General features: G+C 44.1%; 1 protein-coding gene across 2 annotated transcripts in view; it reads right to left on the bottom strand.

Annotated features, from left to right (window-relative positions):
- LOC128635911 (serine/threonine-protein kinase MARK1-like) overlaps nucleotides 1–10,669 on the bottom strand; it is a 31,300-nt gene extending 20,631 nt beyond the window's left edge. For both annotated transcript variants that reach the window (XM_053689006.1, XM_053689007.1), the window contains exons 1-4: nucleotides 10,638–10,669; nucleotides 10,294–10,342; nucleotides 10,105–10,170; nucleotides 9,827–9,897 (exon numbers count right to left, since the gene is read on the bottom strand). In XM_053689006.1, coding sequence (XP_053544981.1) covers nucleotides 9,827–9,897; nucleotides 10,105–10,170; nucleotides 10,294–10,342; nucleotides 10,638–10,661 — 210 coding nt within the window. In that variant the 5' untranslated portion in view covers nucleotides 10,662–10,669. The remainder of the gene's footprint in view (nucleotides 1–9,826; nucleotides 9,898–10,104; nucleotides 10,171–10,293; nucleotides 10,343–10,637) is intronic.
- Nucleotides 10,670–20,090: the final 9,421 nt, after the last annotated feature.

Below are 20,090 nucleotides of genomic sequence, written 5' to 3'. Positions count from 1 at the left end.
AGTGTCTGGGAGGCTGTGGTTGCTGCTGCACGCAATGTTGATGGTGAACAGATCAAAACACTGACAGAATCCATGGATGGCAGGCTTTTGAGTGTCCTTGCAAAGAAAGGTGGCTATATTGGTCACTGATTTGTTTTTGTTTTGTTTCTGAATGTCAGAAATGTATATTTGTGAATGTTGAGATGTTATATTGGTTTCACTGGTAAAAATAAATAATTGAAATGGGTATATATTTGTTTTTTGTTAAGTTGCCTAATAATTATGCACAGTAATAGTCACCTGCACACACAGATATCCCCCTAAAATAGCTATAACTAAAAACAAACTAAAAACTACTTCCAAAACTATTCAGCTTTGATATTAATGAGTTTTTTGGGTTCATTGAGAACATGGTTGTTCTTCAATAATAAAATTAATCCTCAAAAATACAACTTGCCTAATAATTCTGCACTCCCTGTATTATCAAATGTTCTTTATTCTCTTGGTATCTTTATTTGAAATGCAAGAATGTAAGTTTAGATGCCGGCCCCCTTTTTGGTGAACAACCTAGGTTGTCCTTGCTGATTGGTGGATAAATTTATCCACCAATCAAAAACTGCTGTCCAGAGTCTGAACCAAGAAAAAAGCTTAGATGCCTTCTTTTTCATATAAAGATAGCAAGAGAATGAAGAAAAATTGATAATAGGAGTAAATTAGAAAGTTGCTTAAAATTGCATGCTCTATCTGAATCACAAAAGAAAATTTTTGGGTTCAGTGTCCCTTTAGCCCCTTAACCCCTTAATGACCACAGCACTTTTCCATTTTCTGTCCGTTTGGGACCAAGGCTATTTTTACATTTTTGAGGTGTTTGTGTTTAGCTGTAATTTTCCTCTTACTCATTTACTGTACCCACACATATTATATACCTGTTTTTCTCACCATTAAATGGACTTTCTAAAGATACCATTATTTTCATCATATCTTATAATTTACTATAAAAAAATTATAAAATATGAGGAAAAAATGGAAAAAAACCCACACTTTTTCTAACTTTGACCCCCAAAATCTGTTACACATCTACAACCACCAAAAAACACCCATGCTAAATAGTTTCTAAATTTTGTCCTGAGTTTAGAAATACCCAATGTTTACATGTTCTTTTACTTTTTTTGTAAACTATAGGGCCATAAATACAAGTAGCACTTTGCTATTTCCAAACCATTTCTTTTCAAAATTAGTGACTAGTTACATTAGAACACTGATATCTTTCAGGAATCTCTGAATATCCATTGACATGTATATATATATTTTTTTTAGTAGACATCCCAAAGTATTCATCTAGGCCCATTTTTGTAGTGCCACTGCGCACTACACGTGTATTATGACCAGCAGTGAAGGGGTTAATTATGGAGCATGTAGGGAGCTTTTAGGGATAATTTTAGCTTTAGTTTAGTGTAGTAGACAACCCCAAGTATTGATCTAGGCCAATTTTGGTATATTTCATGCCACCATTTCACCGCCAAATGCGATCAAATTAAAAAAAACGTTAAATTTTTCACAATTTTAGGTTTCTCACTGAAATCATTTACAAACAGCTTATGCAATTATGGCACAAATGGTTGTAAATGCTTCTCTGGGATCCCCTTTATTCAGAAATAGCAGACATATATGGCTTTTGCATTGCTTTTTGGTAATTAGAAGGCCGCTAAATGCCACTGCGCACCACACATGTATTATGCCCAGCAGTGAAGGGGTTAATTATGTAGCTTGTAGGGTTAATTTTAGCTGTAGTGTAGTGGACAACCCAAAGTATTGATCTAGGCCCATTTTGGTATATTTCATGCCACCATTTCACCGCCAAATGCGATCAAATAAAAAAAAAAAGTTCCCTATTTCACAAACTTTAGGTTTCTCCCTGAAATTATTTACAAACAGCTTGTGCAATTATGGCACAAATGGTTGTAAATGCTTCTCTGGGATCCCCTTTGTTCAGAAATAGCAGACATATATGGCTTTGGCATTGCTTTTTGGTAATTAGAAGGCCGCCAAATGCCACTGCATTTCACACGTGTATTATGGCTAGGAGTGAAGGGGTTAATTATGTAGCTTGTAGGGAGCTTGCAGGGTTAATTTTAGCTTTAGTGTAGAGCTCAGCCTCCCACCTGAAACATGAGACCCCCTGATCCCTCCAAAACAGCTCTCTTCCCTCCCCCACCCCACAATTGTCCCCGCCATCTTAAGTACTGGCAGAAACTCTGCCAGTACTAAAATAAAAGCTATATTTGGTTTCTTTTGTGTGTGTTTTTAGCATATTTACATATGCTGCTGTGTAGGATCCCCCCTTAGCCTCCAACCTCACTGACCCCCCACCAAACAGCTCTCTAACGCTTCCCCTCTGCCTTAATGGGCGCCATCTTGGGTACTGGCAGCTGTCTGCCAGTACCCAGTTTAGTAAAAAATGTGCCTTTTTTTTAAAAAAAAATGCCCTTTTCTGTAGTGTAGCTTCCCCTCCCCCAAGACCAACCCCCCACCTCTTCCAGATCCCTTAGCTGTTTATTTACAGCTTTCAAAACTTTTTTTTTCTACTTTTTACAGCTTTATTTTTCTGCAGTGTAGCGGTTCCCTCCCGCTCCCACCCCGTGCACGCGCCCGCCTGCCGCCCCCGTGCACGCGCGCGCTCCCATGCGCGCTCCCGTCTGTCCCACCCCCGATCCTGCCCCCCTCCACTCCACTCGGCACATTGATGGCCGCCCACCCGCCTCCCAGACTTGCTCCCACCCACCAACGATACCGGCCACCGATGTCCGGTGCAGAGAGGGCCACAGAGTGGCTCTCTCTGCATCGGATCGGCAAGGGGGGGTTATTGCAGGATGCCTCGATATCGATTAATGACCACAGCACTTTTCCATTTTCTGTCCGTTTGGGACCAAGGCTATTTTTACATTTCTGCGTTGTTTGTGTTTAGCTGTAAATTTCCTCTTACTCATTTACTGTACCCACACATATTATATACTGTTTTTCTCACCATTAAATGGACTTTCTAAAGATACCATTATTTTCATCATATCTTATAATTTACTATAAAAAATTATAAAATATGAGGAAAAAATTGAAAAAACCCCCACACTTTTTCTAACTTTGACCCCCAAAATCTGTTACCCATCTACAACCACCAAAAAACACCCGTACTAAATAGTTTCTAAATTTTGTTCTGAGTTTAGAAATACCCAATGTTTACATGTTCTTTGCTTTTTTTGTAAGTTATAGGGCCATAAATACAAGTAGCACTTTGCTATTTCCAAACCATTATTTTTCAAAATTAGCGCTAGTTACATTAGAACACTAATATCTTTCAGGAATCTCTGAATATCCATTGACATGTATATATATATTTTTTTTAGTAGACATCCCAAAGTATTCATCTAGGCCCATTTTTGTAGTGCCACTGCGCACTACACGTGTATTATGACCAGCAGTGAAGGGGTTAATTATGGAGCATGTAGGGAGCTTTTAGGGATAATTTTAGCTTTAGTTTAGTGTAGTAGACAACCCCAAGTATTGATCTAGGCCAATTTTGGTATATTTCATGCCACCATTTCACCGCCAAATGCGATCAAATTAAAAAAAACGTTAAATTTTTCACAATTTTAGGTTTCTCACTGAAATCATTTACAAACAGCTTATGCAATTATGGCACAAATGGTTGTAAATGCTTCTCTGGGATCCCCTTTATTCAGAAATAGCAGACATATATGGCTTTTGCATTGCTTTTTGGTAATTAGAAGGCCGCTAAATGCCACTGCGCACCACACATGTATTATGCCCAGCAGTGAAGGGGTTAATTATGTAGCTTGTAGGGTTAATTTTAGCTGTAGTGTAGTGGACAACCCAAAGTATTGATCTAGGCCCATTTTGGTATATTTCATGCCACCATTTCACCGCCAAATGCGATCAAATAAAAAAAAAAAGTTCCCTATTTCACAAACTTTAGGTTTCTCCCTGAAATTATTTACAAACAGCTTGTGCAATTATGGCACAAATGGTTGTAAATGCTTCTCTGGGATCCCCTTTGTTCAGAAATAGCAGACATATATGGCTTTGGCATTGCTTTTTGGTAATTAGAAGGCCGCCAAATGCCACTGCATTTCACACGTGTATTATGGCTAGGAGTGAAGGGGTTAATTATGTAGCTTGTAGGGAGCTTGCAGGGTTAATTTTAGCTTTAGTGTAGAGCTCAGCCTCCCACCTGAAACATGAGACCCCCTGATCCCTCCAAAACAGCTCTCTTCCCTCCCCCACCCCACAATTGTCCCCGCCATCTTAAGTACTGGCAGAAACTCTGCCAGTACTAAAATAAAAGCTATATTTGGTTTTTTTTGTGTGTGTTTTTAGCATATTTACATATGCTGCTGTGTAGGATCCCCCCTTAGCCTCCAACCTCACTGACCCCCCACCAAACAGCTCTCTAACGCTTCCCCTCTGCCTTAATGGGCGCCATCTTGGGTACTGGCAGCTGTCTGCCAGTACCCAGTTTAGTAAAAAATGTGCCTTTTTTTTTAAAAAATGCCCTTTTCTGTAGTGTAGCTTCCCCTCCCCCAAGACCAACCCCCCACCTCTTCCAGATCCCTTAGCTGTTTATTTACAGCTTTCAAAACTTTTTTTTTTCTACTTTTTACAGCTTTATTTTTCTGCAGTGTAGCGGTTCCCTCCCGCTCCCACCCCGTGCACGCGCCCGCCTGCCGCCCCCGTGCACGCGCACGCTCCCATGCGCGCTCCCGTCTGTCCCACCCCCGATCCTGCCCCCCTCCACTCCACTCGGCACATTGATGGCCGCCCACCCGCCTCCCAGACTTGCTCCCACCCACCAACGATACCGGCCACCGATGTCCGGTGCAGAGAGGGCCACAGAGTGGCTCTCTCTGCATCGGATGGCCAAGGGGGGGTTATTGCAGGATGCCTCGATATCGAGGCATCACTGCAATAACCGGAAAGCAGCTGGAAGCAAGCAGGATCGCTTCCAGCTGCTTTCCAGACCAAGGACGTACGCCACACGTCCTCGTTCATTAACTGTATTTTTTTTGAGGACGTGTGGCGTACGTCCTTGGTCGTTAAGGGGTTAAACAACTTTCTTTCCCCAATAGACAGCAATGGGGTTGCATTACGGCGATCTCCATTCCGCGATCGCAGGTGTTTTTTTTCTAACACTTTCTCCCCATTGATGTTTATGGGGGAAAGCGTGCACGAGCACGTCAAGTGAGCCCTTGATATCACCATATCGCACAGCACAAGGAGGCTTTTCAGTAACTCCTAATGGCATCACTATGGAAAGTGATATAGCACAAATTTTTTGGCGTTATTTTTGCACCCTGTTTAGCGCACAACTCGTAATCTAGGTAATTGTTTGGTTTTATTACTTCACTGCTATATTACTTGTTGTGATTACTGTAGTCTTATTAATTTATTTTAAGTTTCTTAAAGGGATAGTCTATTCAAAATGAATCTTTCATGATTCAGATAAAGCTTGCAATTTTAAGCAACTTTCTAATTTACTCCTATTATCAATTTCTCTTCGTTCTCTTGGTATCTTTATTTTAAAAAGCTAGAATGTAAGCATATGAGCCGGCCCGTTTTTGGTTCAGCACCTGGGTAGCGCTTGCTAATTGGATGGCTACATTTAGACACTAATCAGCAAGCACTACCCAGGTGCTGAATCAAAAATGGGCCGGCTCCTATGCTTAAAATTCCAGCTTTTTTATACAAAGATACTAAGAGAACGAAGAAAAAGTGATAATAGGAGTGAATTAGAAAGTTGCTTAAAATTGCCTGGTCTTTCTGAATCATATTTATTTTAGTTTTGACTAGACTATCCCTTTAAATAGAGTGAGTCCAATTGAACAATGTTTTAGAATGCAATAAGGATGTTTATCATATGTATAACATAATGTGTAAATAACACATATTGATAGAATCTTTGTGTTATACAACAGACTAACTCTAGCACATCTGAGCATTGAGATATTAACGGCTAGATTTAGAGTTTTGTCGGTAACGACCCGCGTAGCTAACGCTGGCTTTTTTTTGGCTGCACCTTTTAAATACCGCTGGTATTTAGAGTTCACAGAATGGCTGGGTTTTCAGTGCGTTAGGCTCCAAAAAGGAGCGTAGAACATAATTTACCGCCACTGCAACTCTAAATACCAGCGTTGCTTACGGATGCGGCCAGCTTCAAAAACGTGCTCGTGCACGATATCCCCATAGGAAACAATGGGGCAGTTTGAGCTGAAAAAAAACCTAACACCTGCAAAAAAGCAGCGTTCAGCTCCTAACGCAGCCCCATTGTTTACTATGGGGAAACACTTCCTATGTCTGCACCTAACACCCTAACATGTACCCCGAGTCTAAACACCCCTAACCTTACACTTATTAACCCCTAATCTGCCGCCCCCGCTATCGCTGACCCCTACATATTATTATTAACCCCTAATCTGCCGCTCCGTACACCGCCGCAACCTACATTATACCTATGTACCCCTAATCTGCTGCCCCTAACACCGCCGACCCCTATATTATATTTATTAACCCCTAATCTGCCGCCCCAACGTCACCTCCACCTACCTACAATTATTAACACCTAATCTGCCGACCGGACCACACCGCTACTATAATAAATGTATTAACCCCTAAAGCTAAGTCTAACCCTAACCCTAACACCCCCCTAACTTAAATATAATTTAAATCTAATGAAATAAAATAAATCTTATTAAATAAATTATTCCTATTTAAATCTAAATACTTACCTGTAAAATAAACCCTAATATAGCTACAATATAAATTATAATTATATTGTAGCTATTTTAGGATTAATATTTATTTTACAGGCAACTTTGTAATTATTTTAACCAGGTACAATAGCTATTAAATAGTTAATAACTATTTAATTGCTACCTAGTTAAAATAATTACAAAATTACCTGTAAAATAAATCCTAACCTAAGTTGCAGTTAAACCTAACACTACACTATCAATAAATTACTTAAATAAACTATCTACAATTATCTACAATTAAACCTAACACTACACTATCAATAAATTAATTAAAAACAATACCTACAAATAAATACAATGAAATAAACTAACTAAAGTACAAAAAATAAAAAAGAACTAAGTTACAAAAAATAAAAAAATATTTACAAACATTAGAAAAATATTACAACAATTTTAAACTAATTACACCTACTCTAAGCCCCCTAATAAAATAACAAAGACCCCCAAAATAAAAAAAATGCCCTACCCTATTCTAAAATACAAATAGAAAAGCTCTTTTACCTTACCAGCCCTGAAAAGGGCCCTTTGCGGGGCATGCCCCAAAGAATTCAGCTCTTTTGCCTGTAAAAAAAAAACATACAATACCCCCCCCAACATTACAACCCACCACCCACATACCCCTAATCTAACCCAAACCCCCCTTAAATAAACCTAACTCTAAGCCCCTGAAGATCTCCCTACCTTGTCTTCACCACACCGGGTTCACCGATCGGTCCTGAGGAGCCTCCGAAGTCTTCATCCAAGCCCAAGCGGGGGGCTGAAGATGTCCATGATCCGGCTGAAGTCTTGATCCAAGCGGGAGCTGAAGAGGTCCATGATCCGACTGAAGTCTTCATCCAAGCGGGAGCTGAAGAGGTCCATGATCGGGCTGAAGTCTTCTATCAAGCGGCATCTTCAATCTTCTTTCTTCCGGATCCATGGTCATCCCGCCGACGTGGAACATCCATCTTCACCGACGACATCCCGACGAATGACGGTTCCTTTAAGGGACGTCATCCAAGATGGCGTCCCTCGAATTCCGATTGGCTGATAGGATTCTATCAGCCAATCGGAATTAAGGTAGGAAAATTCTGATTGGCTGATGGAATCAGCCAATCAGATTCAAGTTCAATCCGATTGGCTGTTCCGATCAGCCAATAGAATGCAAGCTCAATCTGATTGGCTGATCGGATCAGCCAATCGGATTGAACTTGAATCTGATTGGCTGATTCAATCAGCCAATCAGAATTTTCCTACCTTAATTCCGATTGGCTGATAGAATCCTATCAGCCAATCGGAATTCGAGGGACGCCATCTTGGATGACGTCCCTTAAAGGAACCGTCATTCGTCGGGAAGTCGTCGGTGAAGATGGATGTTCCGCGTCGGCGGGATGACCATGGATCCGGAAGAAAGAAGATTGAAGATGCCGCTTGATAGAAGACTTCAGTCCGATCATGGACCTCTTCCGCTCCCGCTTGGATGAAGACTTCAGTCGGATCATGGGCATCTTCAGCCCCCCGCTTGGGCTTGGATCAAGACATCGGAGGCTCTTCTGGATCGATCGGTGAACCCGGCGTGGTGAAGACAAGGTAGGGAGATCTTCAGGGGATTAGTGTTAGGTTTATTTAAGGGGGGTTTGGGTTAGATTAGGGGTATGTGGGTGGTGGGTTGTAATGTTGGGGGGGGTATTGTATGGGTTTTTTTTACAGGCAAAAGAGCTGAATTCTTTGGGGCATGCCCCGCAAAGGGCCCTTTTCAGGGCTGGTAAGGTAAAAGAGCTTTTCTATTTGTATTTTAGAATAGGGTAGGGCATTTTTTTTATTTTGGGGGTCTTTGTTATTTTATTAGGGGGCTTAGAGTAGGTGTAATTAGTTTAAAATTGTTGTAATATTTTTCTAATGTTTGTAAATATTTTTTTGTAGTGTTAGGTTTAATTGTAACTTAGGTTAGGATTTATTTTACAGGTAATTTTGTAATTATTTTAACTAGGTAACTATTAAATAGTTATTAACTATTTAATAGCTATTGTACCTGGTTAAAATAATTACAAAGTTGCCTGTAAAATAAATATTAATCCTAAAATAGCTACAATATAATTATAATTTATATTGTAGCTATATTAGGGTTTATTTTACAGGTAAGTATTTAGCTTTAAATAGGAATAATTTATTTAATAAGAGTTAATTTATTTCATTAGATTTAAATTATATTTAAATGTGTGTTAGTGTTAGGGTTAGACTTAGCTTTAGGGGTTAATACATTTATTATAGTAGCGGTGTGGTCCGGTCGGCAGATTAGGGGTTAATAATTTTAGGTAGGTGGAGGCGACGTTGGGGGCGGCAGATTAGGGGTTAATAAATATAATATAGGGGTCGGCTGTGTTAGGGGCAGCAGATTAGGGGTACATAGGTATAATGTAGGATGCGGCGGTGTACGGAGCGGCAGATTAGGGATTAAAAAAAATATGCAGGGGTCAGCGATAGCGGCGGCGGCAGATTAGGGGTTAATAAATATTATGTAGGTGTCGGCGGTATTAGGGGCAGCAGATTAGGGGTACATAGGGATAACGTAGGTGGCGGCGGTGTGCGGTCGACAGATTAGGGGTTAAACATTTTTAATAGAGTGGCGGCAATGTGGGGGGGCCTCGGTTTAGGGGTACATAGGTAGTTTATGGGTGTTAGTGTACTTTAGAGCACAGTAGTTAAGAGCTTTATGAACCGGCGTTAGCCCAGAAAGCTCTTAACTCCTGTTTTTTTTCTGTGGCTGGAGTTTTGTCGTTAGATTTCTAACGCTCACTTCAGCCACAACTCTAAATACCGGTGTTAAAAAGATCCCATTAAAAAGATAGGATACGCAATTGACGTAAGGGGATCTGCGGTATGGAAAAGTCGCGGCTGGAAAGTGAGCGTTAGACCCTTTCCTGACTGACTCTAAATACCAGCGGTAGCCCAAAACCAGCGTTAGGAGCCTGTAACGCTGGTTTTGACGGCTAACGCCAAACTCTAAATCTAGCCGTTAGTGAGGAATCTCATAAAGTACTTACTTGCCGGAACCAAACTCGGGCTCTCTCCTCATCTATGCGCCCGTGATCTTTAAGGTAATGAAAAAGATCTCCTGTATCCAGAGCAAAGTAGAAACAGAAGGTAAATTATGATGAAATAAATTTGGTTTGACCAAGAGTCAAATAAAATAGATAAAATAAAAAATCTCAGTAGGAATTGAAGAGAGATAAAGGAAAAAATGATTGCAAATAGGAAGCTAAAACGTGTTAAGACCAGTTACTATTATACCAAACAGGTTAAATGTATAAAAATAATGTACCTCCGCTTAAATATTCCATGCATAAGTATAATATGTCTTCGGTGTCTATTACCTCATATAGTTTTGCTGTAAAGGAGAGAAGATAGTGGTGAGAAGGTCCATGGAGATAAGTAGAAGGAGATTGGTAACAACTTGTATATAAGAGAAGGAAGAAGCAGCATTTCAGATGGGTCATTGGGTCTTACTTACCTATGTTCGGGTGATCCAGCATTTTAAGGATTGTAACCTCAAGGGGAAGCTAAAAAGTAAAGGAGTCAAGTTACTAATAGAAGACGGTGGTAAATAATGATAACAATAGAAACTGAACCACCTTAAATAAAGTAGCCTCATAAAACAGCTAACAGGTAAAGTAAGTTCTAAATCTCTAGTTATTTATAATAACTTGCTGTGTGTTTAACACTCCTGAGTGCCAACTAGACCTATTGTGCATGGCATTAGTCTAGACAACTGCAGTAGTTATCTATAGCGTAAAATACAGTCTTTAGTAGATCTGCAGAAAATTAAATTGTACATTGATTAAATCAGTTCTTTACCTGCTGCAGACTAGATGGACCCATATTGCTTTTGTAGATAACTTTAACAGCAACCTGAAAATATAAACAATATATATATATACAATTAGACAATATGCGGTTTATTCTTTAAAAAGGGGTTTCACAGTGTGACAGGGCAGCTAATTTTCAATCAGCTAGATTACGAGTTTTGAGCGCTATAGGGAAATTAACGAGCGCCACAAAAGCGTTGTTATATCACCTCCCTATAGCGCTGCTATTACAGGTTTTGAAAAACCCGGCTTGCGTGGGCGATATGGTTGCGTTGAGATCCATACCTCACCCAAATACAAGCGCTGCTTTGACATGCTCATGCAACAATTTCCCCATAGACATCAATGGGGAGAGGCTCTTTTGCCTGTAGAAAAAGCTCCGTAGGGCAGCCCCATTGATGTCTATGGGGAAAGAAAAAGTTATGTTTAAACCTAACACCCTAACATAAAAACCACGTCTAAACACCATAATCTGCCGCCCCCGACATCGCCGCAACCTACATAATGTTATTAACCCCTAATCTGCTGCCCCTAACATCGCTGCCACCTAAATAAAACTATTAACCCCTTATCTGCCGCTCCTGATATCGCCGCCACCTAAATACACTTATTAACCCCTAATCTGCTGCACCTAATATCGCTGCCACCTATATAAAACTATTAACCCCTAATCTGCCGCTACCGATATCGCCGCCACCTAAATACACTTATTAACCCCTAATCTGCTGCCCCTAACATCGCTGGTACCTTAATACATTTATTAACCCCTAATCTGCTGCCCCTAACATCGCCGCCACCTAAATACACTTATTAACCCCTAATCTGCTGCCCCTAACATTGCCGCCACCTAAATACACGTATTAACCCCTAATTTGCCACCCTTAACATCGCCGCCACCTACATTACAGTTATTAACCCATAATCTGCCGCCACCAATGTCGCCGCCACTATACTAAAGTTATTAACCCCTAAACCTCTGGCCTCCAACATAACTAACACTAAATAAATATATTAACCCCTAAGCCTAACCCTAACGTAACCCTAACCCTAAGCATAACCCTAACGTAACTCTAAGCCTAAATCTAACCCTAATTTAAATATAATTAAAATAAATCTAAATTAAATTTACAATTATTACCTAAATAATTCCTATTTAAAACTAATTACTTACCTGTAAAATAAAACCTAACCTGCCTTACACTAAAAGATTACAAAAAAAATAAATTAAATTAATAAAATACATTTATCTAAATTAAAAAATAAATAAACACTAAACTACACAAAATAAAAAACAAAATTATCAAAAATAAAAACGAATTACTCCTAATCTAATAGCCCAAATCAAAATAAAAAAGCTCCCCCAAAATAAAAAACCCTAGCCTACACTAAACTACCAATTGCCCTTAAAAGGGCCTTTTGCGGGGCATTGCCCCAAATAAATCAGCTTTTACCTGTAAAAAAAAATTAAAAACAGCCCCCCAACAGTAAAACCCACCATCCACTCAACCAAACCCCCCCAAAAAATTATATCTAAATAAACCTATGCTAACCATTGCCCTGAAAAGGGCATTTGGATGGGCATTGCCCTTAAAAGGGCATTTAGCTCGTTTACATTGCCCAAAACTCTAATCTAAAAATAAAGCCCACCCAATAAACCCTTAAAAAAACCTAAGTCTAACCCCCGACGATCCACTTACAGTTTTCAAAGATGAAAGCTCAATCCTATTGGTTGATTGCAACAGCCAATAGGGTTTTTCCCCTTTAATTCCTATTGGCTGATAGAATTCTATCAGCCAATCGAAATTTAAGGGACACCATCTTGGATGACGTCACTTAAAGGGAAACTTAATTTTCCAGCGGCGATCATAAAAAGAGGATGCTCCGCGCCGGATGTCTTGAAGATGGACCCGCTCCTTGCCGGATGGTTGAAGATAGAAGATGATGTCTGGATGAAGACTTCTGCCCGCTTGGATGAAGACTTCTGACGGCTTTGATGAGGACTTCTGCCTGCTTGGATGAAGACTTCTGCCGGCTTCGATGAGGACTTCTGCCCTCTTGGATGAAGAATTCTGCTGCCTGGATGAGGATGGATGTCCGGTCTTCGAAAACTGTAAATGGCTCGTCGGGGGTTAGTGTTAGTTTTTTTTTTAAGGGTTTATTGGGTGGGTTTTATTTTTAGCTTAGGGTTTGGGCAATGTAAAAGAGATGAATGCCCTTTTAAGGGCAATGCCCATCCAAATGCCCTTCTCAGGGCAAAGGTTAGCTTAGGTTTATTTAGATATAATTTTATTTGGGGGGTTTGGTTGTGTGGGTGGTGGGTTTTACTGTTGGGGGGTTGTTTGTATTTTTTTTACAGGTAAAAGAGCTGATTTCTTTAGGGCAATGCCCCGCAAAAGGCCCTTTTAAGGGCCATTGGTAGTTTAGTGTAGGCTAGGTTTTTTTTTTTTATTTGGGGGGGGGGGCTTTTTTATTTTGATAGGGCTATTAGATTAGGACTGTCATGGACACCGGGCTGCAAGGGCTAAACCCCTACCCCCTACAACCTCACCCCTGTTGTTTCTCAGTGGTTTTGGGCTCCTCAGAGCAACCACCATCTCTGTAAGCTTTTTGTTTGCTTTTTGTTGGCTTGTTTTTGTGTTAAGAGAAGAGCTAGTCTATGACCAGGAAAACCCTCCTAGGCTGGCCGGGTTCCTGGAACTCCCAGTCGGCCGCCTCACAACGGACACCCGCCTAACCCCTCTCAGGCTGGCCGGGCTCCTGGAACTCCTGGTCAGCCACAGGACAGCAGGACACCCGCTAACTTTACCCCTGGTTGCTTCAGCAGCCCTTTGCCCCAGGGCTCCGCTCTTTTTAGGGATTGGTAGCCCCTAGGGAGGACAAGAGCTGGGGGAATTATTGGATGGGAGCTCCTTTGGGAACCGGGGGTTTTGGACACCCCTAACCCCCTAACTTCAACGGACTGTAACTCCGGTCCCCAGTAACGAATCATGCTGATTTTTGGACTATGGCATCTGGGGATCGAAGTGCTGCCGCTCCACCAGGATCTCCCCAAAACCGCCACACCTGTGTCCTGGGACTGTGGCTGCTATGGAGGTGCCGGTCAGTCTGGAGAGGCAGGAATAGAGGTTTTCAATAAAATCAGTTTCTGTTTCACCAGAATGCTAGTATATCTAGTTATTTGGGTGGGCTCCAGCTAAAATCATTTTCCTACATAGCAGCCTGTTACAGACAGAGGAAGGAACCTCAGGCAGAGCTACCCGGTCTGGGTAGCTGGAGTCTGCCACAGGGTGGGACCCTGAATACAGGTGCTGTCGGGCATCAGGGGTGGCTACAGGCTGTGGTCACTTGCCAGCTACATAGCTGCAGTTGGCAGGGAGGAAGTAGGACCCGTTTGATGGAGCTACCCAGTCGGGGTAGCCAGGGTATCCGTCACATTGGTTGGCAGCGGTGGGATGCTTCCGACTACCTGGAACATCCAAACCACTAACTGAAGATCTTCTCGGATGGAGCAGTACCATGGGCTCTGGAAGGAAGAATTGAGAACTTTGCTGCAGGCTAGAAAGAAAGTCGCTGGCAACAAGACAAAGGCAGTGCTCCTAGCTGAACTGATGGAGGACGATCGGCTGGTGGGTCGGACATCGACCAAAGCGGGGGACGGCCCAGTACAGCCTCCACTCAGGGGACTACAGTGTCTGACCTTCAGCGGCAGATACATTGGTGACTATCTCTATGGATCTAACCCCCCCTCGGGTAGTGACTGAAGCCACCAAGGTACATGTTTTGGAGCTTCAAAGGTCTATGGGGGGGTCATGCCGGATCCCCTGGACCCCCCTTCCCAGCCCAAGAAACTAACTCACAGGGCTTTCTGAGCCTTCCAGGATTATGAGAGCAAGGATATCGACCATTACCTACAGCCGTTCGAGACACAGTGCCACTTAGCTCGGTCCTTGGACTCCTGGGTTACTGGGTGCCACATCACCATCCTAGAAGAAGCTGTTCAACTTATCCTCCTGAAGCAGTTCTACAACCGCACTCCAGCGGAGATAAGGTACTGGGTAAAGGACAAGGGAGCCAGAACAGCTGACCAAGCTGCCTCCCTGGCTTATCAGTATGTGGATGCCCAGTGCCAGGTGGCCACAGACCTCTGGTGTTATGGGTGTGGACACCCCGGCCATATTATACAGAACTGTCCAACAAGACAAAGAAACCACCCAGCCCAGCCGCCAAGGAACCCCGCCCCAACTCCGTGGGGAACTCCTCAAGCCCGCACCTACCAGGCTGCTGCCCATTGTACCTATACATTGAGTTCCGACCCTTATGCTGAGTGGCCAGAAGAAGAAGTGGGTGTCTTGCACCACGTCAACTCAGTGGACCAAGACAACTGACAACAGCATCGGCAAGATGTATGGGTCAACGGGCAGGCGGCTCAAGGAATGAGGGATACTGGGGCCACCATTTCTTTGATTCAGCCTCACCTCATTCCCCTCTCGGGTCGCACTGGGCAGACCCTTGTTGTAGGGGTAGCGGGAGGTGCTGTTCTGAGGGTCCCTACAGCCTAGGTCCATTTGGACTGGAATACCGACTCCTGCAATGTAGAAGTGGGAGTTATGCAACAAATCCCTGCGGAGGTCCTGCTGGGAAACGACCTTGGCCACCTTGTCTCCGCCTTTGTGGGGGATACCTCTCTGGACACCTGCCCAGTGACTACCCGCCAGCAGGCCAGATGCCAAGCCACCTCACCAACTCTGGGAACCCAGGTAAGACTCACTGCCCCGACTCCTACCTTACCCCGACTGCCCGTCCCTACTAACCCTGAACTTGCCGAGACCCCCTCTTGGGCAACCCCTTCCGACTTTGCCAAAGAGACTTTGAGCGACCCGACCCTGGCCCCTTACCGAGACCGAGTAGGTGCTGATGCCCAGGACCCTGGAGCCAAACGGTTCCAGTGGGAGGGAGAGCTCTGTAGGTATAAATATGCATAGAACTGATATAGAATGTATATACAATATGTGTGTCTGTATATATGTGTAACAAAGGTCTACATTTTATGGAAGGATGTGATTATTGACACATGTAGATAAAACTAACAACAAAGAGACAAGGTCTTTACATATGCAAAGTACTTCACCCTTTACAAGAAAGATCTCAGGATATAAACAGGACAGCTGAGAGGGATGGGGGCAGTTGGGATGGAAGGTTGGTAGGTATACAGACACTGACACTCTGCACACACATGCATTCACATACACAAACACAGACATGCAACCGCACAGTCATTCTAGATAGGAAGAAAGGGTTTTGGTAAGTACACACACACACAGAGACATCCACTCTGTAATAACTGTTAGATAGGATACATTGTGTGTTTGGGGGTATGACTGAAAACCTTTTTATGTAACTGTCTCTGTAACCTTTCTGTAATTTGGGCAGATCCTAATTAAAGCTCTCTCTATGGTAAAGAACTGAGTGTCTGAAAATCATTTAGCCTGGAATTACTATGAGTACAGTATAGTGGCTATATTTCTGTAGAACTACACATACAATGTTTACCTGGGAATGTTGGTAAAGTGAATAGTGTGCTAGTGTGTAGTGAGGTGACACTAGGGGTTATTATAAGTATTACACAGCGCAGAGGATATTATCCAGAACATATCCAAAGTGGATTTCTTGAATGTGATCCTGGTGGATGCAAGGGATAATTGTGCAACAAGCTCCTGTACCGGATCTCCAAGAGGAGAAAAGGACTGGTGCCCAAACGCCAGCTGGTCGTACCGAAGAAGTTTCAGTCCAACCTGCTGAAAATAGTGCATGACATTCCCTTAGCCGGCCACTTAGGAAAGCATAGGACCCACCTCCGCTGGACTCAAACCTTCTTTGGCCATGCATTAAAGCCGATATTAAGGAATACTGTAAATCCTGTGAGGTTTGCCAGAAGGTAGGAAAGACTGGAGACCATACGAAAGTCCCCTCCATCCTCTGCCCATTATTGATGAACCCTTTAGCTAAGTGGCAGTAGACATCGTGGGGCCATTAGCTCAGCCCAGCCCCTCAGGGAAGAAATGCATCCTTACAGTAGTAGACTATGCAACCTTATACCAAGAGGCAATCCCCTTGGCCAATATCCAGGCTGAGACCATAGCAGATGCGATGCTCTGGATATTCACCAGGGTAGGCTTCCCTCGGGAAGTAGTTTCCGATCAGAGAACACAGTTCACTGCAGAAATCACTCAACAACTCTGGAAGTTGTGCGGGATTAAACCCCTTACCATCCCCAGACAAATGGGCTGTGTGAGAGGTTTAACGGGACCCTAAAGCAACTGCTTCGGATCTTCTCGGCCACTCACAAGGACTGGGAAAGATTCCTGCCACATCTCCTCTTTGCATATTGAGAGGTGCCTCAGGAATCCACAGGATTTTCCCCCTTTGAACTACTGCATGGTCGAAAGGTTAGGGGCCCGCTAGATTTGGTACGAGCCCTCTGGGAGGGATCCACAGAGGGGAAGAGCACTCTGTCGTGGGGTACGTACCCTGGCTGCAGGACCTGGCTGCCCAAGTCCACGAGAACCTTCAAGCCTCTCAACACAAACAGAAGCGATAGTACAATTAAAATGCCCGTACCCGAACCCTGATAGTGGGACAGAAGGTCCTCACCCTGAAGCCTGTCAAAACAGACAAGCTACAGGCCTCTTGGCAAGGACCTTACCGGGTTGTGGAACAACTGAACAACACTACATACCTGGTAGCGAAGTGTTCAGATGAAAGGATTCGTCAGACCTTTCATGTGAACATGTTAAAGGCATACATAGAAAGACCCAGGGATGTGGCCGCAATCTGTGCGCCGGCAGTGGAGGACTCTGAAAGTCTTGCAAAGCCGGAGCTTCCCAGACCTACTGATGCCCCCAGGGGGTGAATGACATATTCCTAGATGACAGGTTAGAACCCGAACAGAAAAGGCAGGTCTGGTGACTCCTGGAACAGAGAAGTGACATGTTTTCTACTGTCCCTGGGTTTGCCACCACAGCCACCCACCGGGTGGAGACCCCAGGACAGACTCTCCTGTGACAGGCTGCCTACAGGGTCCCAGAGGCCGTCAGAGAAAGTATGCACCTGGAGCTCTGGGGAATGTTGGATCTAGGTGTCATTTAACCATCCAACAGTCCCTGGGCCTCCCCAGTTGTGTTAGTGCCCAAAAAGGACGGAACTACCCGGTCCTGCATTGACTACGGTAGACCCAACAACAGAACCACCACTGACGCCTATCCCATGCCTCGAGAAATGACCTGTTAGATTGAATCGCCCGGGGCCACTTCCTGACCACCCTCGACCTATGCAAGGGTTATTGGCAAATCCCCCTCGACCCTGAATCCGTCCCCAAGTCCGCCATCATCACTCCTTTCAGCTTATAACAGTTTAAGGTCATGCCGTTGGGAATGAAGAACGCCCCAGCCACTTTCCAAAGAATGGTAGACCGCCTGTTAGATGGCCTCCAGGACTATGCCTTTGCATACCTGGATGACATCTCCATCTAAAGCGAGACCTGGGAAGACAATCTGGTCTACCTAGGGGTCCTCTTAGATCGTCTTCGAGCCGCCAGCCTAACATTGAAGCCAGATAAGTATACCATTGGGCGCTTGGAGTTTCAGTACTTGGGCCACCAAGTCGGTAAGTCGAGGCAGTGGCTAACTGGCCCACCCCCAGGACCAAAACCCATGTCCTTGCCTTTCTGGGTACTGCAGGCTACTACCGGAGGTTTGTCCCCAATTACAGCACCCTCGCCAACCCCTGACTGACCTGACCCATAAACGACTTCCCTGACAGGTCCTGTGATCCCCCGAGTTTGAAAAAGCCTTCCAGAGTCTTAATCTCTGCTCCAGTACTGACTGCTCCTAACCCAGCCAAACGCTTTTCTGTCCACACAGATGCCTCTATGTTCGGGTTGGGGGCCATACTAAGCCAAGCGGACGAGGAAGGACAGGACCACCCCATTGCCTTCATCAGTCGAAAACTGCTACCCCGGGAAGTAGGTTACGTGGCAGTCGAGAGAGTGTCTGGTACTTGTATGGGCTTTGAAGAAGTTGCAGCCCTACCTATATGGAAGACCCTTGACCGTCCTCACTGACCATAATCCCCTTGCATGGCTCAACCGAGTTTCCGGGGACAACGGGAGACTGTTGAGGTGGAGCCTAGCCCTGCAGCCATTTAACTTTGACATTCAGTACCGACCGGGAAAAAGCAATGGGAATGCTGACAGACTTTTCCGGCGGACTCAAGTGGCATAAACTCCTCGGACATCCAAAGGCCGACCCGTTTGTGGATCTAGAGGGGGGAGTTGTCACAGACACCGGGCTGCAAGGGTTAAACCCATACCCCCTACAACCTCACCCCTGTTGTTTCTCAGTGGTTTTGGGCTCCTCAGAGCAACCACCATCTCTGGAAGCTTTTTCTTTGCTTTTTGTTGACTTGTTTTTGCGTTAAGAGAAAAGCTGGTCTATGAGCGGGAAAACCCTCCTAGACTGGCGGGGCTCCTGGAACTCCCATTCGGCCGCCTCACAACGGATACCTGCCTAACCCCTCTCAGGCTGGCCGGGCTCCTGGAACTCCCAGTTGGCCACAGGACAGCAGGACACCCGCTGACTTTACCCCTAGTCGCTCCAGCAGCCCTTTGCCACGGAGCTCTGCTCTTTTGGGGATTGGTAGCCCCTAGGGAGGACAAGAGCTGGGGGAATTATCGGAGGGGAGCTCCTTTGGGAACCGGGGATTTTGGACACCCCTAACCCCATAACTTCAACGGACTGTAACTCCGGCCCCCAGTAAAGAATCATGCTGATTTTTGGACTATGGCATCTGGGGACCAAGAGTTTTAAAATGACACCTGGGAAGTGCCACTGCTCCACCAGGATCACCCCGAAACTGCCACACCTCTGTCCTGGGACTGTGGCTGCTATGGATGTGCCGGTCAGTTTGGAGAGGCGGGAATGGTGGGGAAATTGTGGGATTGTCCAGGGTCTTATCATGATGAGCTGTGCATATAAAAGGAGTGTGTGTTTTCAATGAAATCAGTTCCTGTTTCACCTGAATGCTAGTATGTCTAGTTATTTGGGTGGGCTCCAATTAAAATCACTTTCCTGGGCTACATAGCAGCCTGTTCCAGACAGAGGAAGGAACCTCAGGCACAGCTACCCGGTCTGGGTAGCTGGAGTCTGCCCCAGGGTGGGACCCTGAATACTGGTGCTGTCGGGCATCAGGGGTGGCTACAGGCTGTAATCACTTGCTACATAGCTGCAGTCAGCAGGGAGGAAGCAGGACCCATTTGGCGGAGCTACCCAGTAAGGGTAGCCAGGGTATCCGTCACAAGGAGTAATTCGTTTTTATTTTTGATAATTTTGTTTTTTATTTTGTGTAATTTAGTGTTTATTTTTTTTGTAATGTAGATAATTGTATT

This window comes from Bombina bombina, chromosome 7, assembly GCF_027579735.1.
Source record: "Bombina bombina isolate aBomBom1 chromosome 7, aBomBom1.pri, whole genome shotgun sequence".
Lineage (NCBI taxonomy): Eukaryota > Metazoa > Chordata > Amphibia > Anura > Bombinatoridae > Bombina > Bombina bombina.
The sequence above is the reverse complement of the archived record's forward strand: the minus strand, read 5'-3'. Positions and strand labels throughout refer to the sequence as shown.